Here is a 19,071-nt window from a genome sequence, read left to right on the forward strand (position 1 = left end):
GATTAACGAGCCAGTCAAGTAGAGGCATACTAGGGACACTATGTATTGTCTATGTATTCACACATGTATCAAGTTTTTGGTTAATACAATTCTAGCATGAATAATAAACATTTATCATGATATAAGAAAATAAAATAACAACTTTATTATTGCCTCTAGGGCATATTTCCTTCAGGTGGATCGGATGGAGGCACTGTTGGTGCGTGATGACTCGTTAGAGTGCATAGTCAGGGTTGGGAGCTGAAGGCCAGGTCGGCTGGAGCAGCGGGGAGCTCGGCCGCGGTGGCGGGGAGGAAGGACCATTCCGGCACCATCGACGAGCATGGGCTCGCTCCCAGGGCTCCATCTGCTTCCCCAATCTTATGTGGTTCCATTTTTAACCACATAGGGCTCACCGACGACGGATAGAGCCTTTGGGATGGCGACATCAACAACAATGAATTCGGCCGAATCCAGCATTGACGCCGGAGGAGAAGATGGGGGAAAGAGTGTTGAAGCTGTGGCGGGGCTGAGGGATGGTGCCACGGGCGGTGGGGTGGCCTGGGGGCAGCCGACCGAAAAGGTGGGTGGTACGCAAACATGATTAGACATGCCAAAAATGATTTTTTTTACTTCCAAGGCAACAAAAAGAATATTGTTTTGCCATCGAAAATGTTGGAAGACTTTTGTAGACGAGACATGGAAAAATTAGCAATTTGTTTTCCTACAGACATTTCATAAATTGCCACGGGAAGACAAGTTAGGGATATTTAGTTTGGCATGGAAAAATTAAAATTAATTTCCAAAAGGAGTCTTGATCGACATGGGAAATGTTGGAAAAGAAGTGTAGATGAGACACGGCAAAATTACCAATTTGTTTTCCTAAAAAAATTTCAAATTTGCCATGGCTAGCACTTGTTATCATGCCGTCACAATATGTTTTCCCGAAAAAAATCGTTTTATATACACTGCAATTTTGTAAGAAAAAACTACTGGTCACACGTCAAATTTATAACATTGCAAACATGGCAATTTATAGATTTTTCATAATGTCCACATGACAATTTTATGAATTTTTCAAGCATGGACATTTTTATTTATTCATGGAAAGTTTAAGTGTTTGTTTTGTGATTTTTTACATGTAAAAAACAATTTTCTAAATTTTCATAATGTCCAACAGTTTTTTGTGTGTGTGTTTTTCTTTTCGGCAGAAGGGTGCTCGGTAGGCCTGTCATTGGGCCGCTGGGATTTCTTCATCAGTGATAAAAAGAAGGCAAACTCGGTGAACTAGCGGCAGGCAGGCATCTCTCTGTCCCTCCCCTCGCCGTCCGTCTCTGGCTTTCCGCGCCGGCGGCGGCCCCCTCCTATTCTTCTGTTGGTCCAGCTACAAAAGAGTCGCCGCTGCCCACCACATCTCAAGCAAACCTGACGACCGTCTCTTTTGCCCATTGTTGAGTAGGAAGCTGGTGCTGCACATCACCTGCTTGTTGTAATGCCCTGCCCATGTTCTTGGTAGAATTCAACAAAGGGCCTGCTTAAACCTTCGTCACTTTTCTATTTTCCTTCCTCTCGTTGGTCGTCAAGGCCGGGCCGGAGGAGGTGCATGTCTGGGGCGGCGGAGAAGAGGAGCTGACGCCTGAACATGGCTGCCCTGAATCGAGGTCTACTTTTACTCCCTGGCCTCCTCTAACTTGTTTTGCAGCTATACAGAGTCCAGTCCACCATGGTCTCAACCAAACATTCACCGTTTGTTTGCTCCTCTCGTCTTGCATCGAGCTAACGTGGAGGGAGCTGTTGTTGCACATCACGTGTTTGTTCTCATGCCCTGCCCATGTTCTTGGTCAAAACCAAGGATGGTTGCTTAACGACGTCCTATACTTCCTGTTAACATTGGCCCCTTGTGTCATTCCCACGACCAGTTTGTTTCCCTAGGCCAAAAGATCACGTGTTTGTTCTCACCAGAGGATGTTTACTCCCTCTGGTGTTGTCGCTGCACATCACGTGTTTGTTTTAATGCCCTGCCCTTGTTCTTGGTAAAAAAAAAAAAGGATGTCTAGTTGCTTAACAATGTCTAGTACTTCTTGCTAAGTGTTTACGTTTGTTTGGTCAAGAGAAGGAATACAGAATGCATGTCTGAATCCCACTTCTGTAGACCTCTGTCTATATAACTGAAAGAGTTCAGCAGAGTCGTTTGGCCGGGTCACTCTTGACCGATCTGCAGAAAACTGAACCGAAAACTGGTCTTGGGTTGGCAGTAGCACAGCGACAGCCTAGCAAAATATCAAGTGCTGATGGATCAACTTCATGGACCAGTCTTTGCACGCCTTCCTCTTCCCCTGTCCTTGTCAAATTCACCCTGTCATTTCTCATCCACGTATTGTTCTACCACTGAAGAATGGTCTGTGACGCAGATTACAGTCAAGTCAACACCAAGTCAAGTAATGGCCCCGAAAAAGACAGCACCAAGCTAATATGTAATCTTTCTAGGTTGAACAAGCTTTCTCGGCTTCGGTTAAGAGATTGATGGGAGATAGACTGAATCCCTCTTCTGTGGACCTCTATATAACCGAAAGAGTTCAGTAGAGTTGTGTGGCCGGGTCGCTCTTGACCAGTCTACAGTAAACGTGTAGCAGACTTTCAACTGAACCGAAAACTGCTCTCGGTTTTGCGTAGCAGCATAACCTATAGCAAATAGCAAGTGCTGATAAATCAACTTGATGGACCAGTCTTTGCACACCTTTTTCTTTCCCTGTCTTTGTCAAAGTTACCGTGTCATTTCTCAGCCACTTATTGTTCTGCCACCGAGGAGTCTTGGTCTGTGACAGAGATTACAGTCAAGTCAACACCAAGTCAAGGATCCCAGAGAAAAAGACAGCACCAAGCCAACTAGTCAAGTGTCCAAGCCTACTTTGGGAGACACATATAACTCAGGGAATTTGGACAAGATGCACTGCATTAGACATGGCACCTGCAACAACTCTCTGCTCTCTTTCTCCAAATGGCATCCTATTTCTCTTCACCAATCTTCTTATCTTAATGTCGTCCAGCGGCGTCGCAAAATCCATCAGCAACGAATCGGAGATCGACCTGCAGGCCCTCCTCTCCTTCAAGTCCAGCATCTCCAGCGATCCCCACAGTGTCTTGGGATCATGGAACACCTCGATCAGCTTCTGCAGATGGCCAGGGGTCGCTTGCGGTACAACTCGTCCGTTTCGTGTGGTCTTACTCGACTTAAGCTCTGCACAACTTCGTGGTAAGTTATCTCCTTGGATAGCTAACCTTACATCACTAGAATAGGTAGACCTTTCAGAAAATCATTTCTTTGGGGGCATCCCTGAGGAGATAGGCACACTTCAACACCTACAATCTCTGAAACTTGGAAAGAACAATCTTGTAGGTATAATTCCTAGATCATTAGGCACTAGCAGATCACTTAGAGAGGTCAGTCTTGCACAAAACAATCTTGTTGGCCATATTCCAGACTTCCATAAGATGTCAGCCCTCCAAATTATCGATCTTTCATCTAACAGACTTTCTGGAAGCATACCTTCAACACTTGCAAACGCATCGCACCTCCGCCGGATTGATCTTGGAAACAACTCCCTAGTTGGAACAGTCCCATCTCTAGGATCCTTATCTGACTTACACCTACTAATTCTTCGAAATAACTTACTAGAGGCTAAAAGTTGGGAATTCCTTATCTCTCTCGCAAATTGTGCGCGGCTACAAATGTTGGAAATGAGTGGGAATAAGCTGAGTGGAAGTGTCCCTAGATCTGTAGGGAATATTTCCACAAGTTTACAACGTATAAATCTTGGAAACAATCAAATTGTCGGCAGAATTCCAGTTGAGATTTTTAACCTTCGAAACCTCCAAATGCTTGCTATGGGCCAAAACATGCTTTCCGGCGTTATTCCCTCTGTTATTGGGAACCTAGGCCAGCTGGTTGTCCTAATCCTATCAGAGAACAAATTATCTGGCCAGATCCCATCTACAATAGGTAATCTTTCTCGGCTAAACAAGCTTTATCTAGACAGAAACTACTTGAGTGGGAACATCCCAAGAACTTTAGGAAATTACAAGCAACTGGACATGCTAAATTTATCTTTTAACAATCTTGAAGGACCAATTCCAAGTGAGCTTACCAATAGCACTACCCTCGTCACTTTGGATTTATCAAACAACTTCCTTACAGGATCAATTCCGCTACAAATCGGTGCATTGCTTCAACTTCTCCAACTCGATATTTCCTTCAACAGATTGTCTGGCCAAGTTCCACTTTCACTTGGCCAATGTGTTGAACTATCTTCTCTCAGATTGAAAAGTAACATGCTTAATGGAAGCATACCTCAGTCTTTCAGTAACCTGAAGAACGTCGATCAGATCTATCTTTCCCAAAAGTCCCTTGTTGGACAAATTCCGGAGTTCTTTGCAAACATGAGTTATTTGCAGCAACTTGATCTGTCTATGAACTACTTTGAAGGGCCGATTCCAACTGGTGGCATCTTTCAGAATCATAGTGCGGTGGCATTGGATGGCAATGAAGAGCTTTGTGCAAGTGTAACCACCACCTTATTCCAGTTTCCACTTTGCCCCATGGCGTCAGCTGTTGAGAGGAAGAATGCACTCCTATTGGTGAAAATAATTCCTCCCATTGCTATTGCCTTGCTCTACTTTATATGCTTTGTCTTCACTCTTCTGAAGAGAAGGCAAGCACAAGCAGCTCCATGCTACAAGGAGACAATGAAGAAGGTTTCATATAGTGACATTATTAAAGCTACCAGCTGGCTCTCTCCAGTTAACAAGATCAGCTCAAGTCGCACAGGTTCGATCTACATTGGAAGGTTTGAGTTTGACACGGACCTGGTCGCCATCAAGTTATTCCATCTTGAGGAGAATGGTGCACGTGATAGCTTTGTTACCGAGTGTGAGGTGCTGCGAAACACCCGCCATCGCAATCTTGTCAAAGCTGTCACCGTATGCTCGACAGTAGACCTAGAGAACAATGAATTCAAAGCTATAGTTTTTGACTTCATGGCCAATGGAAGCCTGGATATGTGGGTCCATCCGAAGCTACACAACAATAGCCCCAAGAGAGTACTGAGCTTGGGCCAAAGGATAAGAATAGCGATGGACGTCGCGCTGGCTCTGGATTATATGCACAACCAGTTAACGCCTCCTCTAATCCACTGTGATTTGAAGCCCGGAAATGTTCTTCTGGACTATGATATGACCGCAAGGATTGGTGATTTTGGGTCAGCGAGGTTTCTCTCTTCAATCCCTGGTAGTCCAGAAGACTTGGTTGGTGTGGAAGGAACAATTGGATACATCGCACCTGGTGAGTTCAACTTTGTTTCGAGTATTTTCTTATTGTTTTTTTCTCCTGTAGTAACAATGCTATATCTGATTTTACAGAGTATTGTATGGGATACAAAGTCTCGCCAGGATGTGATGTATATGCTTTTGGAATCCTCATTCTAGAAATGCTCACCGGAAGGCGACCGACGGATGCAATATTCACAGATGGCCTGAGCCTGCACAAGCTTGTGAGCTCAGCATTTCCAGGTAGACTTGGAGAGGTTTTAGATCCCCATTTGTCTCACGGTCACACACATCCGTGTGACAGAGTGTTTATGCGGAGATATATGGTACCCTTGGTTGAAGTTGGCCTCCTGTGTTCTATGGAATTGCCTGAAGATCGTCCGGGAATGGGAGAAGTCTGTGCCAGAATTTTGTCTCTGAAAGAGGCATTCTTTGAGTTCTGCTGATTAACTTGCAGATCTACAAGTTCTTGAATAAGAGTATAAGGTGTGAATATCTTTGCTGTAAAAATTGGTTCTACAGACCACAATTTAGTGTGGGAAAGCCATGAGAACTCTAGTTATCAAAATACTGAATTCCTAGAAAGAGTACATGTTCAGTATTGGAGCTCCCTATGTTGGAAGCTCAATTAGACATGATATTTTAGAAGCTGAGTTCATGTGATCCCAATTATTAATCTGCGTATCCAGAGAAGTATATTGCAGTACATATGTGCATTTGCAAGTTTTGGTGAGATTGTATTATTAATAATTCATTGCCCTGGATTTTTGAGAAATGATTTTTGGTTCTTGATAAAAAAAAATAACTTTGAACAGTACACCTATTAACCTGTCTTTTGAACTGATACACCTGTTAACTTTCATATGATTGCAGTGTCTTAGAGTATCTCCAACTGAACCTACTTGTCCGAGGACACTTTCGACAGTGCCCACTTTGAACCCCTATTTGTTCGTGTGCATGCAGTCATTATCCAAAACAATAAGGTGTGCATCAGGGTAGCCCTCTGGCGTGTGCCACGTCGGACTCAATAAACGCCAATGAACAAACTAGTTGCCGTTTGGATGCGGCAAAATTTCGTGTTTTGACCCTTTTTACAAAGAAATTCGAGATCTGACCCCTGTCTGAAACTATTTCGGGATCTGACCCTTTTGACTACCGCCAGGAGGGCCGGCGGTATGTTTGCACGTCCTACCGCCATCATCAGTGGCGGTAGGCCCTCTAACAGCGACTGACGGCCGTCGGCGCGTACTGGCGGGGGAAAGGGCCTACCGCCACAGTCTGAGGCGGTAGGATTCGGTGGCCTACCGCCCGAGGTGGTGGCGGTAGGTACCGAAGAGGCAAGTGATGCTGCGGGCGGGCCCTACCCCACCCACCAGCCCGTTCTTCCTCCTCCCCTCGACTCGAACAGAGTCGAGCGCCGCCTCTCTCCTCATCCCGATCCCCTCCCTCGATCTCCCTCTTCCCTCCACCATTTTCGTGGATCTTTGGGGCAAATCGAAGAGGCCGGTAAGCTCCTCCATTCCCTCCAATCAGTTTTCGCAATGGTTTTTTATTTTTGGAGTTATTTTTGGCACTAGGTGCAACCTAGGTTTTGGTGTTGATTTTTTTATGATGTTTTAGTTGTTTAGGAGTATATGATTTAGTAGTAGGCCTATGTGAGGATGTGTGGGTGAAACAATTGCAAGATATGTGAGGATATGTTGGTGAATGCATATATGTTGGTCCATTTTATTTTGTGATGTGTATATGAATTTTATAAGAAATCTTTCTGTATGTTGAATGCAAGATTGTGAGGATAAAGGCATAACAAAATTCGTAGATGGTTAATGTATTGCAAATTTGTGAAGATGTATGTTTTGCAAAATTGGTAGGTGGTTAATGCATAGTGTGAAAATGTGTGTATTTCTATTTCATATAGTTGCAAATGTATGAACCCTAGGTTTAGTCTTTCTTATAGCCATACGAGGAACCCTCTCTAGTTGATATGATGAACCCTAGAACCTAGATGAACCATAGTCTTTCTTATAGCCATATGTGATGATTTATTGTGTGAATATTGTAGATATTTGTTTTGCTTGCATTAGAACAAATATTGATGTTTAATTAACTTTATCCAATCAATGCTTATATAAGGAACATGGCGCCACCACCACCACTTGATGAGGATGATGACTATGAAGACCCACTTGAGGAAGCCATCTGTGCTCAAAGAGTGAGGCTGAGCGAACGGGAGGTGTGCAACCTATGGGACAACTTTCTGCCACGTGCTGAGTTGATCGGGGCACCATTCGTGACCCGTCTGACAAGTACCATGATCGATCGACATGTCATGGTATGTTATTAGTGTAGAATCCAAGGAATTGTTAATAGTTTAAATAATCCATACTTATCAATTGATATGTTTTTCTTATTCAGAAATTGCCAAAGAGCCTATTTGAGAGTTGTTGCATCGAGGCTGATGAAGAAGGCTATGCTGGAATACGCCTTACCGCAAGGGGCCCCGTCACTACTTGTGCGTATGGCGTGGAAACGGACGGTCGCACACATTTAAGCACAGATGGGTGGAAGAGCTTCCTCGTTGACAAGAATCTTCATGTTGGACAGGCCATCCTTATTACTATCAGGAAGACCAACCGTTAAGGCTTGAAGATGATGATCGTCATCGATATCATCTAAACAATATATGCGTGTGGCTGCTGATGATCGTCATGTTTGATTGCTACCTATTTTGGCTTCGTGAAACTATTTGGATGTGATCAAACTATGTTATGTTTATGTCTATGAAATTGTGATCAAACTATGTTATGTTTATGTCTATGAAATTATGATCAAACTATGTTATTTGGTACTTGTTTCTTAATCTGTAATGGCAAAACTAATTATGCTTATGTCTATGAAATTGTGCCTATTGGTTCTTATGTTCAGGGCCCTTGCATATTTCTATGAAATTGTGATCACATTATTTGGATGTGATCAAACTTCTTATGTCTACAAAATTTTACACGAAACACAGGACCCTACCGCCAGGATCCCTAGCGGTAGGGTCAGACAGCCTACCGCCGTGAGCCCTGGCGGTAGGGTGAACCTACCGCCAGGACGCTTGCATATCTCGTTACAGAAGGCATGCACGGCAAAACCCTGCCACACCTTACCGCCAGAGCCCCTGGCGGTAGGGTTAGACAGCTTACCGCCTGGTTGTCTGGCGGTAAGGTACTTATCCACGTCAGCGCGCGGTGACGGCCCCCGTCTCCCTCCGTCACACCCTACCGCCAGGGTATCTGGCGGTAGCCTATCTAACCCTACCGCCAGGGGCTCTGGCGGTAGCAAAAGGGTCAAATCCCGATTTTTTTTGAACGGGGTCAGATCTTGATTTTGTTTGCAAAAAGGGTCAAAACACGAAATTCAGCCTTTGGATGTTGCCCTCGTTTTCTCCAGTTGCCAATTGGGCGAGGCTGCTGTGAGTGAGCGCGCAGATAACACCTCCCCCATTCTTGAAACCACTTCCCCTCTCTCTCTCTCTCTCTCTCTCTCTCTCATTTCCTCTCCTCTCCTCCAGTCCCATGCCCCTCCCCTGCTTCTCCGCCGCCGCCACCGCCACCACGGATGAGATGGGCGCTGGTGGGCAGGCTGCGAAGTCGCGGTGGGCGGCGCGGCCACCGTGGCCGTCGGGCTGCGGCGGCCAGCAGAGGACCGCCGCCGGCTGGAGCTCCTTCCTCCTCCACCGCGAAGCAACCTCTTTCCCCCACGAAGGAACGCCGCCGCGTCCGACCTTAACCGCCGACCGAAACACTAGCGAGCCCCACCCATGGCGCCCTACCCTAGGTCAGATCCCTCCTGCCCTTCCTCTTGGTTTCTTCCTTCTTCCTGTGATGCGTGAGTGAGTGATGTGCAGGCAGCTTCTTTCTCTGCTTTTCTGCTCTCACCCTGTCTCTCTCTTCACTTCTCTGTAGGTGGGTGGTACAGCGGCCAGAGAAGAGCAGAGGAGAGGAGGTGGAGCAGCCAGCGCCTGGACGTGAGGTGAGCTTCCCATCGACACCTGCAGTTTTGGACGTTTTTCTTCAGTTTTGGTTCAACACGTTTGTGTGTGTGTGTGTGACCTTTTGGTTCAGTTTTTTGGATGACCGAAACTGAACCAAATTGCGTGTGCATGCATCCATTGTATGCATGTATCTACGCATCACATTTTTCTAACTGGACTGCACCACACTCGTGTATTGCCATGAAAATAAAATGTTGTGGTCTTGTTTCATTTCTTAGCTGCTCAAGTGTAACAATCGACACACTGTCTTTCAATCTACCAACCAAGAGATATTGCTACCTATCTATTTGCCACTTGCTTGCATTCAGAAATTATGTTGATTTCCTCTGCTGCAAAAAAGTCCATCTTGTGTTATTACGCTTGATTTCTTCATTCAGAGAAAGAACATTGAGGTGTGGAAAGGTCTATTCCCAAATTTGTGTACCAGAGCACATTCTAATTAAGACCTTCTTATGTGGGTGCAAACATACTGCAAGAACTACCCGTCGTGCGCCAAATACACAATGCCGAAGGTATCGCTGGGATGAGAGCTGCTTGCAAACTTGCTTCCCGTGTACTGAACTTTGCAGGAACATTTTTTTTTCGAGAAAACGCAAAGAGCTTTGCGTTTCATTGCATTGAAGAGAAGGGATTTTACAATCCTCCTAGGAGGCTGGGGCTACAAAAGACTGTGTACTCGGTTAGTGGACATCCCAGGACGTGGGCAGGACTACCCTGAGCCCCTTTGCCCCAGCTTGTGCCCAACATTTGGCTTCCGTTTTAATCCTATCCACTAATGCTTCTATCGATGTCCGTGTGTTTTCGAAAACACATTCATTGCGCTGCTTCCAGATCATCCAAGGGACAAGCATGGCGATGGATTGCAAGCCTTTGCGCAGCGCGTGCGGTGTCCTCTCTTCGTTCGCTGCCACCAGTCTGTGAGTGAGGGGTCGTTGTGTGGTGGCTGTGCTGGAATGCGACTTTGCAGGAACATTGGTTAAGGTATATTCCTTTTTTCATAGATAACTAGAATCATTTTATACCTAAATCATCTGAAGAGTCTGCATTGTACACTTAATAACAATAATTATTTCACTGTCATTTCAGCCATCAATTACTACAAATGAAATCGACAGGGCAGTGCATCATATGATAGTTGAGGCGGGTGCTTATCCTTCTCCACTTGGCTATGGCGGATTTCCTAAAAGTAAATGAGTGTGCCTGCCACGGACTACCTGATTCAACACAGCCGCAGGTTCTGTAGGATGAAATGTGCATCTTCCTTTCTTTATTTTTATGTCATGCCTATGTACCGTGGGATGAAAAATGTTGTTTCTTCTGCAGAATGGAGACATCATAAATATTGATGTAAATGTGTTCCTAAATGTAAGTTCTCTCTCCTAAGATTGTGCATATGCTTAGTTGGTATGTTTGGCATAGAGTCGGATTTTGCTGACAAATTGCTTGCAAGGCTGATAGGTTTATTGATATGCCTCATATGCAAGCTCCTAACCCATTGTAGAAGTTGTCTGTTGTGGAGATGACTGGGTTCCATGGCTAACATAACACATTTTACCTGTTATGTACTCCATCTGGTTGGATAGCAAATTGCATTTTAATGTTGATTCAATGCTTATCATTAAGTATTTCTTATGGAGAAAGAAAGCAGAGTATGCCATTTCAGCGCACTACGATCACACCTGTGTCTGGGAGGAAGTTCTTCAGAACAAGTGCTTAAACAAGTACAATCACACTGCTATCGACGGGCAATTTTACTTTTATCAGTCTGAGGGCCTGTGAAGTTTAATGCCTCTGACCAAGATCCTGTTCTACCGAGTTGTAAGTAGCATTTACTCTGTCAGGACCCCGACTCGATGTCACATCGATCTAGCTTGTAACACCTCATATCACTTTGCGGCCTCACGCACGGTATCCCCACGGGTGTCGCCTTACCTTTTCCCGGGACCGTTTGCGCCTTTTGGTTCACGTATATGATAGTGTCGCTAGCATCCATATGATAGGGAGCCCGGGCTGACAAGACTAGTTGTAAACCCAAAGTGGCACAGACTTACAGGGACAGGCATCCATGACCCAGCTTCGAACGTGTCGGTCATCAGCAAGTGGGTCCGGGCTGTAGCACTAGGCTAGCAGGACTCCGGTAAACCGGGCTGTAGCGGGCTAACAGGACTCCGGTACTCAATGCGTGACATTTCCCCGAAGGGACAGACACAGGAACGAAGAAGGACACATGCCGGCCAGCCTAAATGTTCCAGAGCAGTAGCAAGCTACCATGGCTCAGCGGTAACACTAGGAGACATTTCCCGGTAAGAGAGGCTACTAAAGATAAACAACTAGATAGTCAGATCCCACACATACCAAGCATTTCAATAACATACACACAGTATGCTCGATATGTGCAAATACAACATGGCATCACAACATGACTCTACGACACAAGTACTTTATTTAGGGCTCAGAGAGCCATACATATCATACACATAGATACGGGTCACACGACCCAGCATTCAAGTCATACAGTCATACAAACCAGCAGCGGAAGTAGCTTGTCTGGGTACAGACAACTAGTAAAATAAAAGAGGCTTGGAAAGCCTAGCTATATTACGTGGTCCTTCACAAGCTCAGGATCACCACCTGGGCCTTAGCCTACTCATTGATGTCAACGTCTACGAAGAACCCATCAGAAGGGGTTGCAGCGTCTTCTGTAAAAAATGTAGATTATAGCAACATGAGTACAAAGGTACTCAGCAAGACTTACATCAGGTCCTACATACATGCACATTATCAAGAAGGGTTGGTGGGGTTCTTGCAGCAAGCCAGCTTTGACTCTTGGCTAGACTATCCTACGAGACTCCAACTTGAAATGGTTTTGCGTACACGAGTCCACTACTCACCACTTCAATACACTACCGAGGATCCACCTCCGTCTTCCTACGGAAGAGCCATCCTCGGCACTCACACTTATCTTGAGGCTTTTAGTAGTTTCCATTTACTTGTCTATGAACTGTATAGGCAACCAAGTAGTCCTTTACCGCGGACGCGGCTATTCGAATAGATCATGATAACCCTGCAGGGGTGTACTTCTTCATACATGTTTCCACCACTTAGCGTCTGCACACGACATGTGCTCGGCAGACTTCAAGCGAAAGCCGACGTGGGTGTAGACCACGACCTACCTAAACACCTAAGTCTCTAGTCCAGGTTTATCGCCTATCCAGGTTCCATCCGCAGGAAGTCCGGCCGAGGCTTCCCATACGGCCCCGAACGATGTGAACAGGGTTCCCGAGATACCTAACGGGTATTCGGTACACCCAGCCACGTACCTACCGCATCACAGCCCACCCCTACGGTCAGCGCTGTCCACGGCCTCCAGTAGGCTACAAACACCAGAAACTACTTGCAACTCCTGGACAGAGAGCTAGGGTGAATAAGAAGTCGAGCGGGGTCATATTTCAGGGCCCAATGCATGGTAGTAGCTGTATCTTAAATCACACATACAGATCTCAGTGCTTAGGGTCGGCTTCAATGAAACAACCCACCATGTACTCCTACATGGCCTCTCATCGATACCTTTACCAAATCGTGTTCACCACACCACTCTCATTACCGACATAATCATTTCACTCTAGCCCATCACCCAGATGAACCAGACCTGACACGACTCTAAGCATAGCAGGCATAGCAAGGTAGGAACAACACATACATATGGCTCAATCAACTCCTACACATGCTAGTGGGTTTCATCTAGTTACTGTGGCAATGACAGGTCATGCAGAGGAAATGGGTTCAACTACCGTAGCACACAGCAGTTTGAAACGCGTTGTCTTAATGCAGTAAAAGAGAGCAGGAGCGAGAATATGGGATTGTATCGATATGATCAAATGGTTGGTTGCTTGCCTGATGGTTCGATGCACTGATACGGTTCTTCGTTAGGGTAATCACGGTACTCCTCGGAGGCAGATCCTGCCGCAAAGAACACCGATACACAACCATCACCAAACAATGTGCAACAATATGATGCATGCATGAAACATGGCAATATGAGTGTGTTGGGCTAATGCAACTAAGACCAGAAGGGTTTGAACCAATTTGAATCAAAGATTCAAATTTTCAAACTCAAACATGGTTCTTTAAAGTGTTTTTCCTTGTTCTGCATTAAACATCAAGTTAACTTGTTTAGTCATGCATGAAAATAGTACAGATGGATAGATTGGATTTTTTTGATCATTTTTCATATATAATTTGTCTGATTTGGAGTTACAGAATAAAAGTTATGAATTTTTGAAGTTTAAATTATATTCTGGAATTTTCTATATTAGATTAAATCCAGAAAATCAATTACTGCGTCAGCCTGACGTCAGTGTGACATCAGCAGGTCAACGGGACACGTCCGTGTCAAACCTGACAGTGGGTCCCGCGTGTCAGTGTGATTAGTTAAACTAAAATTAATTTAAACTAATCCTAATTAGTTAACAGGGCTGGGCCCCACCTGTCATTGACTCAGGGGAGTCAACCAGGGCCCACCCGTGGTCAAACCCGGGTCGGCTGCACCGGCGTTTAGCCGTCGGCGAGCCCGACGCGGCGGCGGAAGTGGTTTTGGCCGTTTCGGCCACCAAATGGGTCGCGGAGACCATCGGAGTGGAGCTGAGGACGAGTCGCAGCTCTTGGTGGAGTCCGTTGGGGTCGGGGTGGCCGGAGTTGGCGCCGGCGACGACTTTGGCGGCCACCGGGGTTCGGCCGAAGTCGAACTTGACGCAAGAGGGGGTCGGTGAGGTGCGGGGAGTAGCTAGTTAGGTGCTACGTGACGCGGTGAGCATGATGGACACCGTGGAGTGGTCGGAGGGTGACCGGGAGCACGTCGGCGACGAGCTCCACGGTGGTGGGTGCGGTTGAGCTCCGGGAGGTCGCTACACGGCTCGGGAGCAAGAAAGGAAGGGAGGGGAAGATGGCTAAGCTCACGGGGAGTTCGACGAAGCCCTTGGTGCGGCCGGGGACGGACCGGAGCGACGACAGCATTGAAGGGGATCTCCGGCGACGGCGGTTCGGTCGAGGTCGATGCAGTGGGCTCGGGCCTTGCGAGCGCTCGGGGCTCGGCTTGCTCGAAGGAGAGGAGGGTAGCGGTGCTCCTGGACACAGCGGCACGGCGTGCGGTCGACGGAGGGCGTGGCTACGGCGAGGGGGTGGCGGCGATGGCGTCGGCCATGGCAGGGAACGCGAGAGAGAGGGGTTGGGGAAGAATGGAGGTGTCCTGCGGGTTCACGACGTTGCGTGGAGCTCATCCATCCAGCCCCGAGGCGAGGAGGTGGAGCAGGGCGGCAGTCAGCTGCGTGGCGCGCGCTGCGGTCGCCGTCGGGCACCTGCCTGCCTGCCTGGCCGGCAAGCAGCTCGCTGGAGCGGCGCTGGGCTGAGCCGGCAGGTGGGCCGGGTGCTGGCGCCAGGTAAGTTTTTCTATTTTTCTCTGTTTTCTGTTTTTTTAATACTTCTGCAACTTTGTTGAATTAATAAAAATACTTAGGCAACTCCTAAAATCACCAAACTACTCCTGGTCCATAGTTGGATTATTTCCAACATGAAACATTTTAGTTTGGGGATATTTGAGCATTTAAATATTTTATATAATTTTAAATGCCCAAATTCAAATATTTATGATTTAATTCACAAACCCTAAGATGGCCTAGGAAAATGTGCATCACTTTTGGCAGAGGTTCTGAACCAAGACAAAAATGATGGGCATTTTAGAAGGGCATTTCAGGTTCATTGAAAAAGTTTTTAGTAAACCCTAATTGGTTTCAGAGGGGACTGGGGGTTCTGTCATTCCCATTTCAGGTTTCTGATGAAAGAATAAACATGATGCAACACTCTAATGCATGACTAGCTAGGGTGTGACATACTTATGTTTGATTAATTCTCCTATGAGTAAATGAATTGATCAAGTGTATAACAATTGTGCAGATGTGCCCGAAGGTTCTTTCATGCCTTTGGTCCAATGAGGTCAACCGTTTCACCTCACGTGATAAATCGAGTTTTACATACACTTGCTTGAAGCTCATGAGTATGAACGCTGGAAGATATTTTCACCTAAATATGTTTAAGGTAATAAATATTCTGATAGAGCCTTCCTTCTGCTGGCCGAGCTCCTCCTGATATGCTGTATTTTATCTTAGTTAAATCTTAATAAATAGTTACCGTCAATGGTAGTACATGCCTATGCAAAAAGAAAAAACGTCGAACTTGTGTTATCTATGTTAACATTTCTTTTCATCGTATCAATGCTTACACAGGTTCACATAGAATCTTAATATGGTTATTTTCATTTTATTGTTAAAACAGGACTGTGAAAGAAGAGCAGTACCTAAACTGTTCCATCACCAAACTAAAGAAACTACAGATCCACCCCCGACAAACCTTCGTACGGATAAAAATCATTCATCGATGCCAATCTAAGACTGCCATTGAGGAATTGAGGGCGAGGATACTCTATTCATTTTGATGCATGTACCATGCATCCAGTCTGTGGTGGGGGTGGAGCAGCGAGGCTCGAGAACCCAGGCAGCGGACGCCTCATGACTTGGAGGAGCGACCATACAGACAAGGAGCAGTAGCCTCATGGATCTACAGGGAAGCGTCACCGAGGGATGGCTGATGTCAAGGTGAGCTTCTGTCAATCCTTCTCCCCCTTTAACTCCTGATCTGTGTCACTCTCTCTCTCTCACTCTCTCTCTCTCTCTCTGCCCATATATGCAAAGACCGCTCTGTTCATTTCATTCTCAATGTTGTTACCGTGTTCATATTTTTTTGATAATTTGTATGCACTTTGTAAGCATATAAATGTTTTTTCTCCTATCATTTTTGTTGACATGATGATAGGTTCTGGAATTTTGGAGTTAACAGATCTGTTTACATATTTGTTTGTTAGGCACACATAGCTCTGGCTGCCGCGGATAGGCAGTACTCAACGGATGATATCCTCCTGACTCTGACTGAACCCTGTTTCGTGCAAACATGCTCTGTATTTTTTTTGGTAGGAACATTAAGCTCTAAAGACATAATTATTCAGACTGCAAGATTTTTGCTTTGGGTTTCAGAAAAACTGTACAGACCTGCTTGCTGTAGTATCCGTGTTATGTACTTAGTGTCAAATACAAAGTTCAAATATCATTTGATACAAGGAACAGGCATCCGAACTTTATAAAAGTAGATATAGCAAACATTAGGCTTGATTGCATTAATAATTTATATAGTTGCAGATGAACTTACTTCTGGTACTAATCCTTTGATGCTTTCCTTTTTATTTTCACCAGTACAAGATTAAGCTTGACAGTGAAATCTTGGATAGTAAGTAACACCCTTTCTGCATATTTAGAATCTGTATGCAAACTCACACCAGGTGCCAGGTAAGCTGGTTTAATTTTACTTTGGTTTTACTAACCAAATTAGTTTTAATAATCCAGTTCCATTTTTGTCTTCCCTGCTAATTTGTGCCTTTTTGTGTCAGATGCATCATAGTTAATAAAAAAACTTCTGCTGTAATGGAGGTACTGCTCTTTAGTAGTTTGCTTAATTTGATTTTATCACCTCAAGTGTTTTACACAAAATTTGAACTATGTGCATCTACTAGTGAGTCCTTGGGCCTCGCTCTATTTCAGTTTTCAAGATGGAAGAATGTCTTAAAGTTTCAACTACTATTTACTAATTGTAGGTTCCTTTGAAGATTCCGCCTAATCTTTAGAAACAGAAAATTAGAAGTATATATTGTCCGCTAGATGCAAGCATAAGTAGCTTAAAACTGAAACGCCGGCATCTCGGACCTCCTCCATGGTTTGCCAGGCTACCAAGATCAATAATGTAGCGGCATGAGGAGGGAATTTGATCAAGGCATAAGTAGGTAAATACCCCTAGCTAATTTCTTTATTATATTTTGCCCTTCTCTCACTTTATTCTATTCTACCTTTTAGTGATTGTATAATTAAAATATTCAATAAACATACATTTACTTATGCTTCGGAGGATAAGACTTCTATAAATACACCCACCCATGCCTAAGATTTTAGCAAATAAATCTTGGCTCATTAAATTTTGTTTTTAATGAAAGGAACAATTTCTTCAATGACAAACTACATCTTTTTCTCTGTTAGGCTGTAGAAAAGATAGGTGATATTAAATGTTTCCTCACAGATATCCTCTCTAATCGACGAGAATAATTGAGGATGTAACGATGTGAACATTGGTTGTTTATCGACATGGTACTAATGTTGCCTTAATGCACAATAAATTGAAATATCCTCCTCTCAGTATATGCCTCTACAAAAGGATGCCTAATGAATTCAATGGTTTGCCTCATTTTTACAAAAATTTGGACCATTCTAGCTCATTGAGATAGTTTCTAATTTAGTTTGTTGATTATATTTTATTACTACAATTTTACTGGGCTGTGTCCTCATGGATTTCAAGTTTCGTTGGAGATATGTCATCTACCAATGTTAGAAGCACAGGTGCTTCCATAGAAAAATTTCTTCGTCTCGATTCCTTCCCTTTGAAGGAAACTCCAAATCGAGTCGTCCGTGGCATGCGTAGGCTTGCTAAAAGCTGACTCATGTCTTAGAGATTTTTAGTAGTGAATTTAAGTGCATGGTTACTGATATGGCTATGGAATGCACAGGTTGTACAACAACTAAGTTTGTAGAGTGAATTCACGTGCTCATAAAGGAAGTGGTGAAACCCAATAAACAATATCATATGGATACATCTTAAGAGGTGCACAATTTGCGTATATTTCGATTGTGCTCCTTCAGGCCATCTTTGATGCTCAGATTGTGCTTTCATTGACATTCACATATTCTTGTTGTTATTATGTATGTGCAGCTATTGAGATAGGTCTCTTATATGAATTTTAGATGTCATTTCTAAATTCATGTTGTAACTATTTCTGCCTTGCTAAGCTGAGATCAGGGACTGCTGGTCATTTCTAAATATCAGGACCCAACCAGCCTCATTTCTAAAGATCAGGACCCAACCAGCCTCATTTCTAAAGATTAGGATCCAACCAGCCATCCTAATATGAGTGTCGGATATTGGGAAGTTTGAAGAAGTCTAACATGCATAACATTAGGAGCCCCCCTCTCCCAGTCGAGATTAGGCAAGGCAGATGGGAAGCAACGGCACCCCCTCTCCCTCGAGCTCTAGATCCATGGCACCAGCAGCGAGGTAAGCGGCGGCACCTCCTCTTCCATCATTTTTTCACCATCTCCGGTTAAGTATTAGATTTGCTTGGGTCTGTATGAAAGGTTTACTAAAATTTTGAATGATGTCCCATATACTTTAGTGCTGATATGTTTGTCTTAAATTCTTATGGCCTGATCTCTGTCCATAGGAATGTGACTATTGGCTCCGTTGTCTCTTAAAAGGGAGAATGGATAATGCAAATTTGGTGACTAAACTTGGAGACAAGCTCTCCGTCTCCTCTGCATGTATCCCTGTCTCTGTTCTTAGGAGACATGTTGAAGAGTGTCTTCCTCTTGTTGCTTTGTAGGGCACGTCTCAGAATCCACCATGTCAAGAACTGGTAGCCAAAGATCTCCATGGAACTGAGTGGCATTTCTTGGTGACTTTACAATTTGAGTATTCAGCTTGAAGCCCTTAAATTTCGAGTCCTTGTATTCTTATTGTTTTGGTGTAGCACTTCATGTAACAACTGAATGCTGAATTCATTACTTCATGAGTATGTGTGGCCTCTG

The 19,071-nt window shown here is 44.7% G+C and overlaps 2 protein-coding genes and 1 long non-coding RNA gene across 3 annotated transcripts; all 3 read left to right on the forward strand.

Moving 5' to 3' along the window:
• The first annotated feature begins 1,271 nt into the window (after window positions 1–1,271).
• Window positions 1,272–5,977, forward strand: LOC123043408 (receptor kinase-like protein Xa21). The gene is made up of 2 exons (XM_044465837.1): window positions 1,272–5,317; window positions 5,395–5,977. Exons 1-2 carry the CDS (start codon window positions 3,472–3,474, stop codon window positions 5,745–5,747), a joined length of 2,199 nt encoding a protein of 732 aa, XP_044321772.1. The 5' UTR covers window positions 1,272–3,471; the 3' UTR covers window positions 5,748–5,977.
• A 690-nt stretch (window positions 5,978–6,667) lies between these two features.
• Window positions 6,668–8,154, forward strand: LOC123040344 (uncharacterized). Its single transcript, XM_044463217.1, has 3 exons — window positions 6,668–6,807; window positions 7,435–7,633; window positions 7,717–8,154. The coding sequence occupies exons 2-3, from the start codon at window positions 7,439–7,441 to the stop codon at window positions 7,939–7,941; spliced, it is 420 nt and encodes a 139-aa protein (XP_044319152.1). The 5' UTR covers window positions 6,668–6,807; window positions 7,435–7,438; the 3' UTR covers window positions 7,942–8,154.
• Window positions 8,155–15,948: 7,794 nt separating this feature from the next.
• Window positions 15,949–17,500, forward strand: LOC123040345 (uncharacterized). Its single transcript, XR_006418133.1, has 4 exons — window positions 15,949–15,987; window positions 16,254–16,731; window positions 16,833–16,872; window positions 17,037–17,500. It is a non-coding gene; the product is annotated as an uncharacterized lncRNA (long non-coding RNA).
• Window positions 17,501–19,071: the final 1,571 nt, after the last annotated feature.

The sequence above is a fragment of the Triticum aestivum genome, chromosome 2B (genome assembly GCF_018294505.1).
Source record: "Triticum aestivum cultivar Chinese Spring chromosome 2B, IWGSC CS RefSeq v2.1, whole genome shotgun sequence".
NCBI classification, from domain to species: Eukaryota; Viridiplantae; Streptophyta; class Magnoliopsida; order Poales; family Poaceae; genus Triticum; species Triticum aestivum.

What these genes read in the sequence shown, in the direction of transcription:
- LOC123043408 (XM_044465837.1), top strand. Translation starts at nt 3,472, where the DNA reads ATGTCAGCCCTCCAAATTATCGATCTTTCATCTAACAGACTTTCTGGA. An exon ending in AATTGGATACATCGCACCTG is followed by an intron (nt 5,318 to 5,394) that starts GTGAGTTCAACT and finishes CTGATTTTACAG; the next exon opens with AGTATTGTATGGGATACAAA.
- LOC123040344 (XM_044463217.1), top strand. Translation starts at nt 7,439, where the DNA reads ATGGCGCCACCACCACCACTTGATGAGGATGATGACTATGAAGACCCA. An exon ending in TGATCGATCGACATGTCATG is followed by an intron (nt 7,634 to 7,716) that starts GTATGTTATTAG and finishes TTTCTTATTCAG; the next exon opens with AAATTGCCAAAGAGCCTATT.